Genomic DNA, 14,769 nt, shown 5'->3' on the forward strand with positions numbered 1-14,769 from the left:
AAGGAATCGGAGTTCCTCAGTGCTCTTAAGGTACATTTTTATGGCCCTTTTAACATCCAGTTTGTGTCAGACCCACTCAGAGGGGTGAGAAGGATTAGGGAAGAAGGAGGGAAGAACAATTTCTTGCGTTCTGTGAAAGGAAGTGTTAATTTCGGGATTGAAGGATGAATCTAACTGGAGTGTGACAGAGTCCTTGCTGAACGTGCAAAGGTGGTCCCTCATGGAGAGAGCCGATAACTCTGAAACTCTCCTGGCAGAGGTTATAGCTACCAGAAATAAATCTAAAGTGAGAGAAAACGCAGATATGGTTCTGAGAGGCTCAAAGGGTGAGAGCAGAAAGGACTGTATGCAGGTTCCATGTAAAGAAATGATGTATAACTGGAGGGGAGATAAGTGACGCTCCTCTGAGGAATTATTTAACATGTGGACGAGCACCAAGTGGCTTGTGGCAGGGCTTGGAAAGGACAGAAGAGCTGAGGCTTGTCTTCAAAGTGTGTTTGCTTTGAGTCCCATATCTAGCCCCGCTTGCTGGAACAGCAGCAACTCTTTGATTCCAGCCATCTTGAGATCTACATGTTTCCTCTTGCACCAACCAATGAACGCCTTCCAGTTGTTTTGTATATACAATTTGTGGATGGTCTCCTGGAAGAAAGCATAGTGTTTATTACCTCAGCCTAGAGAGAGGAAGGTGCGGCATTCAGGAGCCAGGCAGCAAGCTGCAGCCATTCGGGGTCCAGATGCCACACAGGGCCTTGTGTGAGAAGGTCGGGTGAGAAGGAGCCAGGGGGGTCTGACTATGCCAGTTGTAGGATTTGGGAGAACCAAGGTATCTGGGGCCAAAAGGATGCTATGTGTATTACGGATGCCCATTTCTCCTTGATCTTCCCGAGGACCCTGGCCAAAAGTGGTAATGGCAGGAAGGAATAACGTTTGCCCCTGGGCCAGGGGGAGTGGAGAGGTCTGTGGCTTCTGCTTTTCGAGGTAGACGTCTGGAGAAGCAAGGTAGTTGATTGTTGAGTGGGGAGGCAAATATCTCCATCAGGGGTGGGTCGAAGTGATGGCAAAACTGTTGGATTGAGAGTCCACTCGCCTGGGTCGAGTTGTTGTCGACTGAGAAAATCAGCTTCAGTGTTGAGGGTCCCCTGGATGTGCTGTGTTCCACCCAGTGGAGGAAGGAAGAGCTCTCCTTGTGAAGAGATTTGGATTTTGTTCTTCCTTGATGAATAACATGGGCTAAGGCTGTGGTGTTGTCTGTTCTGAATAGGAAAGGGACAGGACCCATCACTTGGACAAAGTGTTTGAAGGCAAGGTGGAGTGCTCATAACTCCAGCCAGTTGATACTGTGGTGTTTCACTTTGGGAGGCCAGATCCCCTGAATGGGATGGTCCTGGCAGTGAGATCCCCAGCCCTCCAGGATGGCATCTGTTGTCACAAAGGGATTCCTGGCAAAGGGATTCCTGGATGGGTGTGCCCTTTGCTATGTTAAGTGGTGTTCTCCACCAGAGGACAGAAGTTCTGACTGATTGTGGCAGAATGACTTTGGTGTGGTGTCTGTGGATTATTTCAGACTGAAAGGGGAGAAGCAGCCACTGCAAGGGTCTGGAATGTAACCTGGCCCATGGGACGATCCCTAAACAGGATATCTTGAGACCAGTGCTTCAGCAAGGAACATAACATCTGCTCAGCGAGCTAGAAAGAGGGACTTCACTACCTGGTGAATCTTGGATAACATGTTTGGGGCCAGGGAGATTCCTTTGGAGGTGTCTAAAACTGTCCCCAGGTGGATGAGTGATCGGGAGGGTTGGAGGTGGCTCTTTTGGAAGTTTGTCAAGAACCCATGGCCTTGGAAATAAGACAGAGTGATCTGTAGGTCTGCACGGGCCTTTGATAGTACTGGAGACCTTAGAAGAAGGTCGTCTAGATAGGGATAAATGTGAAAGGCCTTGAGTCTGAGGTGGGCTACCATTGCTAGCATTAGCTTGGAAAAGACTCTTGGTGCTGAAGGGCATTGCCCTCTCCTGAAAATGGTGCCCTTTGTAGAAGAAACAGAGAAAACTCCACTGTTGTACAGCAATGGGAATGTGGAAATAAGCCTCTGTATGGTCTATGGATGAAAAGTAACCCCCCTGATGTAGAGCCTCCTTGATAGTCTGGAGGGTGTCCATCCTGACTTTGTGGTATGTTGAGGTGTTTCAGATCCAGTATGGCATGCCAGGAAGACCCTCCCTTCTTCGGAATCAGGAATAGAAGGGAGTATACCCCTGGAAGTACTCGGGAGATGGGACAGCTTCTATTGCTCCTACCTCTTGGAGGTGGGCAATTTCTGCTGCTATCAGTTGTTGTTTGTGAACAGACCTGGAAAGCAGGGAAGAAACCTGTTCCTGGGAGTGGAGTGAACAGCAGGAAATAGCCATGTTGAATAATGTTGAGAGCCCAGGTGTCTGGTGCTGTCTGTTCCCACATGTGGAAGAAGTGTTGTAGTCTTCCTCCAACACGTGCAGGAAGGGAGTCAGAATTGCTGGCAAGGAGCTTTGGAGGACTGGGGCAGGCGTAACCTTCCAGAGTTGGAGGTCTGAGATCTAGGTTGGAACCTGGTTCTGGACCATGTGGGCTTTGTGAACTTATAGCTGCGTGGTCGAAAGGATGAATTGAATGGAGATCTGAAGGAATGAAAAGGAGAAGGAGGAGGAGGAAGAGGAAGCTCAGCTAGAGAACCTCCTGTCATCCCTCTTCGATGAAGAGGGCATAGCTCTCTTCTCATTTTTAGTTTCCACTAAAATGTTTTGGAGGGCTTCCTCTCCAAAGAGGTGTGTTCCTGTGATAGGAACTGTGCTTACGTTTCCTTTGGAATAAGCATCCACGTTCCAGGGTTTCAGCCACAGTAAAAGTCTTGCCATTGTGGATGAAGCAATAGAACATACCACAGAAATCATGGAATCCTGTGTGGCATCTGAAATGAAGGTGTATGTCTTGTATAATTGAGAAAGACTCCTATGCAAGGAAAAACTATCCATCTCTTTATTGTTGATAATATCTTTGACCCACAGGAGAGTGGCTCGAGGAAAAAAAGAGGCTGTACAGGAAGCACGGAGAGCAAAAGTTGTAGCTTCATGAGCTCTTTTCAGTGCTGCTTCAGTATGTTTTTCACTAGGATCCTTGAGGGGGGAGTCCCCATGCTTAGGATGTATGGCTCCTGAAAGTAAGGCTGCCACTAGAGCATCAACTAAAGGAACCGTAAGTTCTTTCGTAATCAGCTGTGGTAAGGAGTGAAATGTTTGAGCTATGCTAGAGCTCCTTTTAACAGACCCTTGTGTGGCACAGAGTGGTAGGCGGCAGCATTGCAACCGAAACTCTCCCCATCACCTGAGTTGGATCTCAGCGGAAGCCGGGTCTCAGGTAGCTGGCTCAGGTCGACTCAGCCCTCCATCCTTCCGAGGTTGGTAAAATGAGTACCCAGCTTGCTGGGGGAAAGGTAGTGACGATTGGGGAAGGCAATGGCAAACCACCCTGCTACAGTCTGCCATGAAAACGCCAGTGTAAGTGGTGTCCCTCTAGGGGTCAGTAATGACCTGGTGCTTGCACAGGAGGAACCTTTCCTTTCCAGAGCTCCTTTTGGCTTGGCAGGGGGCCTTCCATTCAGCTTTACCCAATTTTTCAAAGGAGGAAGGAAAGGTATCTCACAGTTAGCAGGCTTAGAGTCTGGGAATAATGCTTCACTTCTGAAAGGCTGCTTGGTCATTTCCTGAGAAGAATTAATGTTCAGCAAAACCATAGCTTTGGATAGAATAGGAAGAAAATCATCATTGTGAAATAATCTTACACTGGAAGGTTCGTACTCCTGTCTCAGGATCTGACCATTCACCTGAACATTCATCTAACAAATCAAGAGAATCTGAGTTGGAAGGGTGCTCAGGCGAGATTCCCTTTTAATTATGATGTTTTCCCTTGACTGTGAGGTGCGGGTCAGGAGAATCAGGGGCTGATTCAGCAGAAGATGTGGGCAATTTAGTTTTATTAGGCATCTTGGAGTGCTTGGCCTGAAGTGCCCTCTTTAGTTTTTCCTTTGGCTGTGGAGAAGGACAAGAAGAACTGGAGGAAGGAGTCCTTTCCCTGCGTTTTTACATCCCCTTGTTGATCTGAGAGCTTAGCCAATTCCCTTCTAATGGCCTACTGAATTGTTTTTAACAAAGCCTGATCCTGGAGAGGGAGGGCCCATTGTTCAGCTGAATCGCCTGTGGGGTAGGAGGGAGTGCCTAGAGGTTGCTGTGCCTTAGTATAATCCCTTGGAAAAGGCTGTGTTCGCAAAATGTAGGCTGCACAATCCTGGGAAAATGAAACTGATTTTTTGCGGGAAAACAATGGGTGTGTCCCAGCTTCCTCCCTCTCCCAGGGCTCCAAAGAGTATTTACATGCCCTCACAAACTCCTCCGGATTGATGTCTGGGTTGGCCTTTTCTGAGGGAGGAACTATGGAGAGGGTGTGAGATCCCGTTGTGTTTGCCGAGTTGTGGTTGCTATGGCAACAGTGGGGTGCATGTATAGGGTATGCCTGGACGCTACTGGCCCTCTCGTAAACTGTTCACTATCAGACCCAGGAGTGACCATCAGCTCCTCAAAGTCGAGCAGGGGTGGTGCCTTGTGATCTACAGCTGGATTCTGGATTACTCTGATACGCCTTACCAGAGACACCTCTTCTTTGTTCTTACCACATTTGGAGCTCTTCTTGGTAGGTGTTGCCATCTTGTAGTGAAAAGGCAGAAAAGCCAGAAAAAGGCCAGCAAATCCTTTTCTTTTCTGTTTGTTTGTCTGTTTTTAAAAGAGAGAAAAGACTAAACTAGAAAAAGAGAAAAGTTTGTTAAGGAAGAGGTAGAACAGGATTTAAAGGAAAAACAAGGCCTGGAAAAGGAGATCACTGAGGAGAAATAAGAACAAGCTCTGTCCCAGGAAAGGCAAGGAATGAACTGGCTGGGAGGAGCCACAAAGGCCAAGACTACAGCAAAAAGCTTGGTCACTTGTTCCTTGCTTGGCCTAAGCAGTGGGAGGAGCTAACCCATGAGGGATGTCTCTTTCACCCGGATAGGAATTGTTCATTCAGCAAGATACTCACTGTTATTCTAATTTAGACTAGCTAAAAGAGAACACATCCACCAACAACCACCAAGGTATTATTTTTCTATGAACATTGTTGAATTTTGAGAGCTTGCTGAGCATAGAGGCTGTGCTAAAAATGGGGCAAGTATGTTATACTGCTACAGAGAGTCAATTTAGCCAGAAACAAACAGTTACTAATAACAGGACTCCAATTGGGACAGGTTTAAGGTTTTAGTACTAGTGTTGTTCAGTCGTGTCCGACTCCTCGTGACCCCATGGACCATAGCATGCCAGGCCTTCCTGTCCTGCGCTCTCTCCTGGAATGTGCTCAAGTCCATTTAGTGTACAAAGCCCTAAACAACTTGGGACCAGGATACCTGAGAGAGTGCCTTCTCCCTTACCAATGTGCCCAGTCACTGAGGTCATCAGAGGGCATGTTCCTGGTGGTTCCACATGGGCCCATGGCCTGATTGGAGTCCACAAGGAAAAGATCCTTCAGTGTGATGGCCCTCTTCCTATGGAACTCCCTGCCTTTGGAGTTCAGGCAAGAGCCAAAATTGTGTTGGCAATGATGACTATATTTTGAAATTTTTAAAGAAAGCCACTGAGCAATGTGGAAAATGTGGCGAGTGTGGAACAATCGCTTTGTTACATCACACAGTAATTTTACTTCTTGTGATCCTATGTGTATTAACTATGTGAATGATGCTCACTAGTAATCAATTGAAAATAACTTTCATATAAATGATAAAAGTAATTTGCATCTGTGTTAATGTAGACTTATAGAAAGAATTTACAGTTTTAATAAGAAAAGACTTGCAATCAATGTATTATTGCCTTTTAATTCCCTGAAAGGTGCTGTTGGCCATGTCTATTATTCCTCCAGTGGGTCTTGCCACTGCTCCCACCAATCCTTTTCCAACGCCTTTGAAAAAACCTGCTGCTCCTTCCTTCTGGGCTCCTGGAAAAAAAATTAAATAAGAGGACAACAAAACTTAAAGAACACAAGGACCACCATGCTCGTTAAGACCAAAGGGTCTTAATCCCACATTCTGTTCCCACAGCAGCCAATTAAGCAGGACATAAGCACAATAGTACTCTCATGTTCATGTTCCACCAGCAACTGGTATTCAGAGAAATACTGCCTCAGAAACTGGAGGTAATATATAGTCACCTATACCTATTGATAGCCTTATTCTCCATGAATTTGTCTAATCCCCTTTTAAAGATGTCCACATTGGTGGTCATCATTACATCCATAGTTTATGCACTGTGTGAAGAAATACTTCCTTTTTTCTGTCCTGAATCTCCCTATCATTCAGCTTCACTGGATAACCCCAGGTTCTAGCATTTGGGGGGGGGGGGGATTTCCTTATTCACTTTCTCATCTCTCCCCTTGTCTTCTTTCTAAGCTAAAATGCCCCAAACACTGTAACCTTTCCTCATAAGGGAGTTGCTCCAGAGCCTTGATCATTTTGGTTGCCCTCTTCTGTACCTTTTCCAATTTTACAGTACCTTTTTTTGAGGTTGGTGACCAGAACTGTGCAAAATATTCCCAGTGTGGTTGCACCACAGATTTGTATGAAGGCACTGGCAGTTGTACTTTCAGTTCCTTCCTTAATGATCCGGAACATGGAATTTGCTTTTTTAACAGCAGCCACACACCGGATCAATATTTTCATTGAGTTATCCACAATCCCTGCCCATCCCCCAACCACCTCGATCCACTTCCTGGTCAGCCACCACCACCTCAGACCCCATCAGGGTATATGTGAAATTAGGATTTTTGCCCCAATGTGCATCACTTTATACTTGCTTACACTGAATTGCATTTTCCATTTCAATGTCCATTCCTCCAGTTAGGACAAATCCTTTTCGAGCTCTTCACTGGGTCTGTTCACACATCAGAACAACCCACTGTGGCTTAATTTACCTGCAGAGGCTGTTGTATTGTGCCGGGTGCCTGCAGGTGCCATTTTTGCATGGGACTCGTGAATGGCCCAGTTTGCTGTGGCTTGTCGTGTCATGTGAACCCAGGAGGCAAAGACTGTTTGAGGGTTAGCTAACCCTCAAATAAGCCTAAAACAAGCCATAGGTTATTTGAGAGTTGTCTAACCCAAACAACCCCTGCCTCCTGGGTTCACATGACATGACAAGCTGGGTGCAGTGTCCAGGACAACAGCCCCTGCAGGTAAATTAAGCCACAGTGGGGTGTTGTGTCATGCAAACCAGGTCACTGTCTCTTTTTGTTTTAATAACCCTAAATAATTTGGTGTCATCAGTAAACTTGGCCACTTCATTGTTCACCTCTAACTCCAGATGATTTATGAATAAATTAAAAATATACAAATATCACATTAAAACATAAAAACGTAAGAACATAAGAACATAAGAAGAGCCATGTTGGATCAGACCAAGGGTCCATCTAGTCCAGCATTCCGTTCACAGTGGCCAACCAGCTGTCGACCAGGAACCCACAAGCAGGACATGATCGCAACAGCACCCTCCCACCCATGTTCCCTGGCAACTGGTGTACACAGGCTCTCTGCCTCTGGTACAGGACGTAGCACATAGCCATCAAGACTAGTAGCCATTGATAGCCTTTTCCTCCAGGAATTTGTCTAGGCCCAGCTGCGCCCCTATCTGGACAGGGATAACCTGGTTTTATTTATTTATTTTATTACATTTATATCCCGCCATTTTTCCTCTTTAAGAAACCCAAAGCGGCATACATAATCCTCTTCCTCTCCATTTTATCCTCACAACAACAACCCTGTGAGGTAGGTTGGGCTGAGAGTTTGTGACTGGCCCAAAGTCACCCAGTGAGCTTCCATGGCCGAGTAAGGACTAGAACCCAGATCTCCCGGCTCCCAGTCCAACACTCTAGCTACTATACCACACCGGCTTCAGTTGTCTATGCTCTGGTAACCTCCAAGTTAGATTACTGCACTGCACTCTACGCGGGGCTGCCTTTGAGGAGGGCTCGGAAGCTGCAGGTCATGTTAAATGCAGGAGCCAGATTGGTAACAGGGACCAGAAGGTCCGAACATATAAGACCAACTCTGGCCTGCTTGCACTGGCTTCCTATATGCTTCCAAGCTCATTTCAAAGTGCTGTTTTTAACCTATAAAGCCCTACATTGTATTCCTTGGCACCTGGCACCTACATTGTATTCCTTCCGGCGCCAGGTGAAGACCTTTTTATTTTCCCAGGCATTTTAGCATTTTAGCTTTCTAGAATTTTAGCTTTGCCGTTTTACATCTGTATTTTAAATCTTTGCATTGCTGCTAGGTTTTATTCTGGTGGTATGGTTATACTGTGGTTTTAATGTTTTATATATTTTATATTGTTTTATTGTGCGCTCTTTGGTTTTAATTTTTGTGAACCGCCCAGAAAGCTTCAGCTATTGGACAGTACAGAAATGAAATAAATAAATAAATTATATATATATATATATATGGGATGTACGAAAGTCCCTTACCTGATCCCGAAGCTTGATTCGCGGTGGGGGGGAGGCGCTCCGTCCCCCCCCGAAATTCTGGCCGGGGGGGGGAGGCGCCCCATCCTCCCAGAAATTCTGGCCAGGGGGGAGGTGCCCCGTCCCTCCCCCCAAAATTCTGGCTGGGGGGAGGCGCCCCGTCCCTCCGGCCACGAATCCTCCTTTCCTGCCAGGACGCAAATGGCAGCGGCCGTAGCTGCCGCCGTTTGTGTCCCTGCAGTCAGCCGTGATAGGCTACGTAAATGTTTACATAGCCTATCATGGCTGAGTGAAAAAAAAACAAAAACCCGCGCGTACGCAAATGGCAGCACCCATGGGCGCCACCATTTGCGTTCCTTTATTTGGCACGTATAGTCTACGTAAACATTTACGTAGACTACGGCGAAAATAAGGGGAATGCTATTTGCGTTCCCCTTATTTTTGCCGTAGTCTACGTAAATGTTTACATAGACTACACGTGCCAAAATAAGGAACGCAAATGGCAGCGCCCATGGGCACCGCTTTTTTTTTTCTTCACTCAGCTGTGATAGGCTACGTAAACATTTACGTAGCCTATCACAGTGTTTTTTGAAAATCTAGCCGTGATAGGCTACGTAAATCTTTACGTAGCCTATCACGTTTGTTGTTGTTGTTGTTGTTGTTTTACTTGGAAATGGCGGCAGCAGCAGCCGGTCGGAAGACTGGCTGCCGCCGCCACCGAACCACCGCCGGAGCCGCCGCCGCCAGGGACATTCGCACAAGGTAAGTCCCGTCCCGGGGGGCGGGCGGGTGGGGGGGCAGACCGTTTCTCCACCATTTTCGGGGGGCCAAATGCGCTGGCATTCGGCCTCCCCAAGATTCGTGGAGAAATTCTCTGACATCCCATATATATATATATATATATATATATATATATATATATATATAAAAAAAAAATTGGGATCGCAATACCTGATGGGAGTGCCTCTCCCAAAATGAACCTACCTGTACACTATGTTCAGCATCTAAGGACTTTCTCCAAGTGCCTCATCCAAGGGAAGCTCAGAAGGCAGCAACGAGGGAGAGGGCCTTTTCAGTGGTGCTCCCTCATCTGTGGAACAAGCTCCCTGGCACCATCATTATTATCTTTTTGGTGCTGATTAAAGACCTATGTCTTTTCCCAGGCATTTGGCAGAACATGATGACTGACTGTTCGAAGTTGTTTTTAGTTATATGTTGTTTGTGTATATTGTCAATGTGCTTTTATGTGAATGGCTTTAAAAAAATTTATATTGTATTTATTGTTTTAACTTTTGTAAACCGCCCAGAGAGCTTCGGCTATGGGGCACTAAAAAAGGTGTCCCCAACCAGTCGTGTCCGACTCTAGGGTGCAGTACTCATCCCCGTTTCTAAGCCGAAGAGCCAGCGCTGTCCGAAGACGCTTCCGTGGTCATGTGGCCGGCATGACTGAACACCGAGGTGCACGGAACACTGTTACCTTTCCCGCCGAGGCGGTGCCTATTTATCTACTTGCAATTTCTTGCTTTCGAACTGCTAGGTTGGCAGGAGCTGGGACTGAAGACGGGAGCTCACTCCGTCACGCGGCACTTCGGTCTCGAACTGCTGTCCTTCCGGTCTGCAGTTCAGCGTCTTAACCACTAAGCCACCGCGGCCTATGGGGCACTACAGAAATGCAATAAACAACAACAACAGCAGCCCCCTTTTAAAGCTATCCAAATTGGTGGCCATCACTACATCCCATGCTAGCGACTTCCATAGTTTAACTATGTGCTGTGTGAAGAAGTACTTCATACTTCAGGTAACTGAAGTCACCCCATTATTACAACGCTTCCTTTCTTCCCTCAAGATTTTTTTTAACAGCTTAGCTGAAAATAATTTTAGAAACTTTTTTTCAGTTTGAAAGAAGAGTTTGCCGGGGGCAGGTTTCTGAAGCCAAATCAGATTGAAAGCAATCTGTCTGGAGTTCTGAGGATAAAGGAACAGAGGAAAACGTCCTGCAGCAGGCAGCATGATAACAATCAAAATGTAAACTGCAGCCTTCAAACAGGCAGTTAGGAAGGGAAGCTATTTCAGCTTACCCCAATTAAAATTGTGACACAGTTTTATAAAAAAGGTGAACACGCAACACACACAAAACTGAAGCATTTATGAGCCGCAGAGGAAACATAGTTCATAAATCATTAAATATAATATACCTGCAAGAAAGTTCTCTTTTAAACAAAGTGTCTCTTAGCAAATAGCAGCTGTATATTGAGATAACAAAGTAAGGATTTAGGAGAGACTGAACATACCTCTTATTGGCTTTGTTACTATTCCCGTTATTCCACTGACAAAACCCTGCAAGTTAAACCAGAAAGATCTCACAATTTTGTTCTTTAAATAGATTTCATACCTTTAAGTATTATCAGTGTGACTTAAGATGACTTAAGCTAACAATTTTTATTTCCCAAATTAAGTACTGGACCATAAAACATGAACATTCATTTCATTTATGCTCCGTATACCTACATAAAATTTCACTCTAAATCCTGTTCAACATTTACAGCTTTACCATTTAAGAGAGTAAATGAAAGAAAACAAAATATGCAAACAAAAGCTACTATAACTTGTGAATGCATCTCAGCTATCTGTCAGTGACATAATACTCTTGAGGGCATTTTAAATATTTCAATCTTGTATGTGGTATTTCTTACAGATAGTAAGCCTTTTCCTCCACGAGTGATACCCTCTTTGAGGCCAGTAGGTTGCCGGTTCATGGCTTCCCGTCGCTTCTGCTGATAGTCCTCATCCATAGTTATTGCTGCTACCCCTTTAGCCATAGCACCAGTTATTCTTGATGCAGCACCAGCTAATCCACCTATCGTAAGAGATTTTATGGAAAATGTTCATTTAAAAACTACACATACTGATTACTTGGCAACTTTTAACTAAACAAAATAATTGCTTACCGACAGCACCACCAACTAGGGCTTTAAGTCCCAGTGCCATTCCCTCTAGAAACTCTTCTGGGCCTTGGATAGCCCCCTGAGAAGAAAGGACAAAAGAAAAATATGTAAAAAAAAAATCTGATTGATAACATAAATGGCCAGTTCTTTTTTTTTCTAGGCAAAGAGACTGCCTCTTGGTGGACAAAGAGGAGAGCATCCCAGTATTCTAAATCAGGGGATGGTGCCTGGCAGGGAGAACAAAACCTTGAACTTAGTGAGATTCTTAACTGCCTTTTCTACGGGAAGATGATCTGATGAAAGGAACAGTTTATCTTACCTGTAAACCTCCTTTCTAGACTCCCTACCCACAGTCTGGGACAGCAAATACTTAAAACATAGAACATTAACATAACAAAATAAAGAATCAAGAGAAGAAAACCTATCTAGGACCCCACAGATGAAATTGGAAAGCATGTGACAAAATTTTCTTCTGCTCATTCCCAGAATGGATTGTTCCCTGAGACTGTATGCTCCAAGAGCTAGAGTGGTGTCTCAGTCCCTGGAATACAGTGCCACTTCCCATAAGCTATGGTGAAGAATTAAGAGCTGTATCAGTTGGAGAAGACCTTCCACTTTTGGAAAGGACAGATAGTAAGCTACGTTCTAAGACCAATCTGGGCCACTGCCTGAGGTGATTGCCCAACAAAAAGAGGATATATTCAAGCAAGACATATACTGACTGCTGGGAAAATTCCTTAGCTTAATCCATCCGGAATGCTTCCCCCAAAGCAGGGATGCAAAACAAGCATTGACACTTCTGTCAATGATGGGTTCGCACAACATGCTAAACCCACACTCAGTGGTTGAGTGTGGATTGTTGTTGTACCATGGGTTGTCATTGTCCTGTCTTAAAACATAGCGTGGGCTATTGTATAGTCTGAATGCGGTGCATTTTTTGCAGGGTGGCTTGTTAACCACACAGTGTGGCTTATTTTTCTCAAACAAGTCACCTTGAAAACCCATGGTTTGTTGTTGGGCTGTTCAGCGTGGTTAACAAGCCATGCTGCATGGCTAACAAGCTACCCTGCAGAAAATGCACTGTGTTCAGACAACATGATAACCCATGCTTCAACAACAACCCACAGTTCAACAACAACCCACACTCAACCACTGAGTGTGGGTTAGCGTGTTGTATGAACCCAGCTACTGAATCCAAAGCCTTATACCGCTTAAAAGCTGTCACAATTTTTTCCCATCACAATTGGCTGAGGCATTTGAAAACTCAGCAACCCGGTTTGCATGATCGAAGCGAGCCACCATGGCTTAAACTATGGTGAGTTGTTGCGAGCTGTGGAGCATGCTGGGCATGATTTGTATAATCACTGCCCGGCTGTGGCTTATCGTGTTGTTTGAACCTGGGCAGCATGGTTGTTGGAGGGTCAAGCAACCCTCAAATAACCCATGGACACCATGGCGTGTTTTTATCATGCAGACTGGCTGGCCCACAATCTTTCTGCACTTTTGGCAGAATTTCATGTGAAGTGGATGTTGAATTCCACAGTAAGTGCTCGTAGGCCAGTACAGCAAATCCTAGATTGGGCTGAAACTAGAGGGTGAACTCACCTGGTAAGGTTCATAAAAGAATGCTTCAACTCCTTCCGACAAATCTCTTATGAATCCAAATGGATTGCCCAATACATCCAGGCCAAGAATAAGAACATACATTTGCTTAATAGCCTAAGATGAAAATGGTTTAAAATAAACATGTTACATGAAAAATAATACACATATATATTAAAATGGCACACAAGTTTTGTGAACCTGTCCGCACAGCTAACGTTTTAATTGCATTGTGCTGGATCCAGACATGCCTTTTGGAACCGCGCTTTCCATTTGTGGAAAGGACTTGAGTCCAGTGGAAGCTGGGGTGGGGGAGAGGTGATTTTTGCCAATTTCCCCTCCCCCTATGCACTGAGAAACAGCTCCAGAAGGCCGGGAGACCTTCCAGAACAGCATGGGAGGTGGCGCTGGGGCCCAGGGTGAATGAAGGGTAGACAAAAATTGCCTCTGCCCCTTCCTCTAGCAAAGTGTCCCATAAGCAGATCACACTCATCTGTTTTTAAAAACTAAAACCAACATAGGTTAAACAAATATGTTGCATCAATTTTTATGATTATCACAGTAGAAAAATAAACAAATTTAACTATAGGAAAACAAAGAATTATAAATTCCTTAAAAGATGCATCAGAAAGAGAAAGCAGGTTCTTATTTTTCAGTGAGTCATGCCTTGCATACATGGGATAATCTGTGGGTTCATAACAGCAATGCAAATTGAGGCCCAAGAGCTCATAGATGCCAACTGCAGCAATATTTGTGATTTTTTATATAGTTTTGAGCATCATAAATCACGGAAGATGTGTTGGACAATAAAAAATAAGCTATTCTCATATTATGTTATTTTAGAGGTATGATGCCTACCTATACAAAATCTACTTCAAGGTACTGTAAGAATTACTCCATGGTATGAGTTCTAGGTCTACTCTTAAGCACAGCGGAGTTGAAAAGCAGTTGAGTTTTTGCTATCTGTGAAAAAGGACCCCTTCCCCCAGTGGTTTTTATCTGAATACTGCAAAAGTGGGCAAATGTATTTCACAGAAGCAGAGAGAAACAGGGAGATTAAGGCTGGACCAAAATCCTCTCCTAACTTTCCTAGGATCATTTATTCCCCTGTAAAGGGGTGTGTGTGTATGTGTGTGTGTATGTATGTATGTATAAATAATGACAACTTTTGGTGACGAGGAATTCTTAGAAATTTTAGGTGGGGCGAGGGCTCACCTTTAAAGACAAGGTGGCCAAGGTTTTCATTTTTAAAAAGAGAAAAAAGCTTCACTTTAGCGAATGAGGGCAGCCATCCCACCCAACCCCCGCTGCAAGAATGTCATGATGTAGCACTGTTCCCATAGGTATTATGTCCAAAACTAGAAGGGAATGTCACCAGGCTGCTTAGGATAGCCTAACCACTGCTTGAAGTGGCAGCAAAGCTTTTCTTTCTGTGCTTTTAAAAAATAAACGTGGCCACTTCATCTTTAAAGGTAATCCCATCACCCCCCGAAAGTTAATCTAATCTTTGAGGGGCATTTCTGCCCTTTTAAAAGTAAACAAAAAGTATGGGCTACTCTAGTGAGCTGGTAAGAGGGCTGTTCCTACAGTGCAATCTGTAGGGAAAGGAGGTGAGTGGATCATATTTCTCTGAATGTAAAAAGCAACATTGGCA

General features: G+C 44.8%; 1 protein-coding gene across 7 annotated transcripts in view; it reads right to left on the reverse strand.

Annotated features, from left to right (window-relative positions):
• Nucleotides 1-14,769, reverse strand: part of VPS13A (vacuolar protein sorting 13 homolog A) — a 254,743-nt gene that overhangs the window by 19,049 nt on the left and 220,925 nt on the right. For all 7 annotated transcript variants that reach the window (XM_084834257.1, XM_084834259.1, XM_084834258.1 and 4 more), the window contains 5 exons: nt 13,119-13,232; nt 11,517-11,592; nt 11,262-11,425; nt 10,860-10,905; nt 5,928-6,051 (listed from right to left, as the gene is read on the reverse strand). In XM_084834257.1, coding sequence (XP_084690383.1) covers nt 5,928-6,051; nt 10,860-10,905; nt 11,262-11,425; nt 11,517-11,592; nt 13,119-13,232 — 524 coding nt within the window. The remainder of the gene's footprint in view (nt 1-5,927; nt 6,052-10,859; nt 10,906-11,261; nt 11,426-11,516; nt 11,593-13,118; nt 13,233-14,769) is intronic.

The sequence above is a fragment of the Heloderma suspectum genome, chromosome 2 (genome assembly GCF_057233095.1).
Source record: "Heloderma suspectum isolate Gila_16-S chromosome 2, 16-S_ref, whole genome shotgun sequence".
Taxonomy (NCBI): Eukaryota; Metazoa; Chordata; class Lepidosauria; order Squamata; family Helodermatidae; genus Heloderma; species Heloderma suspectum.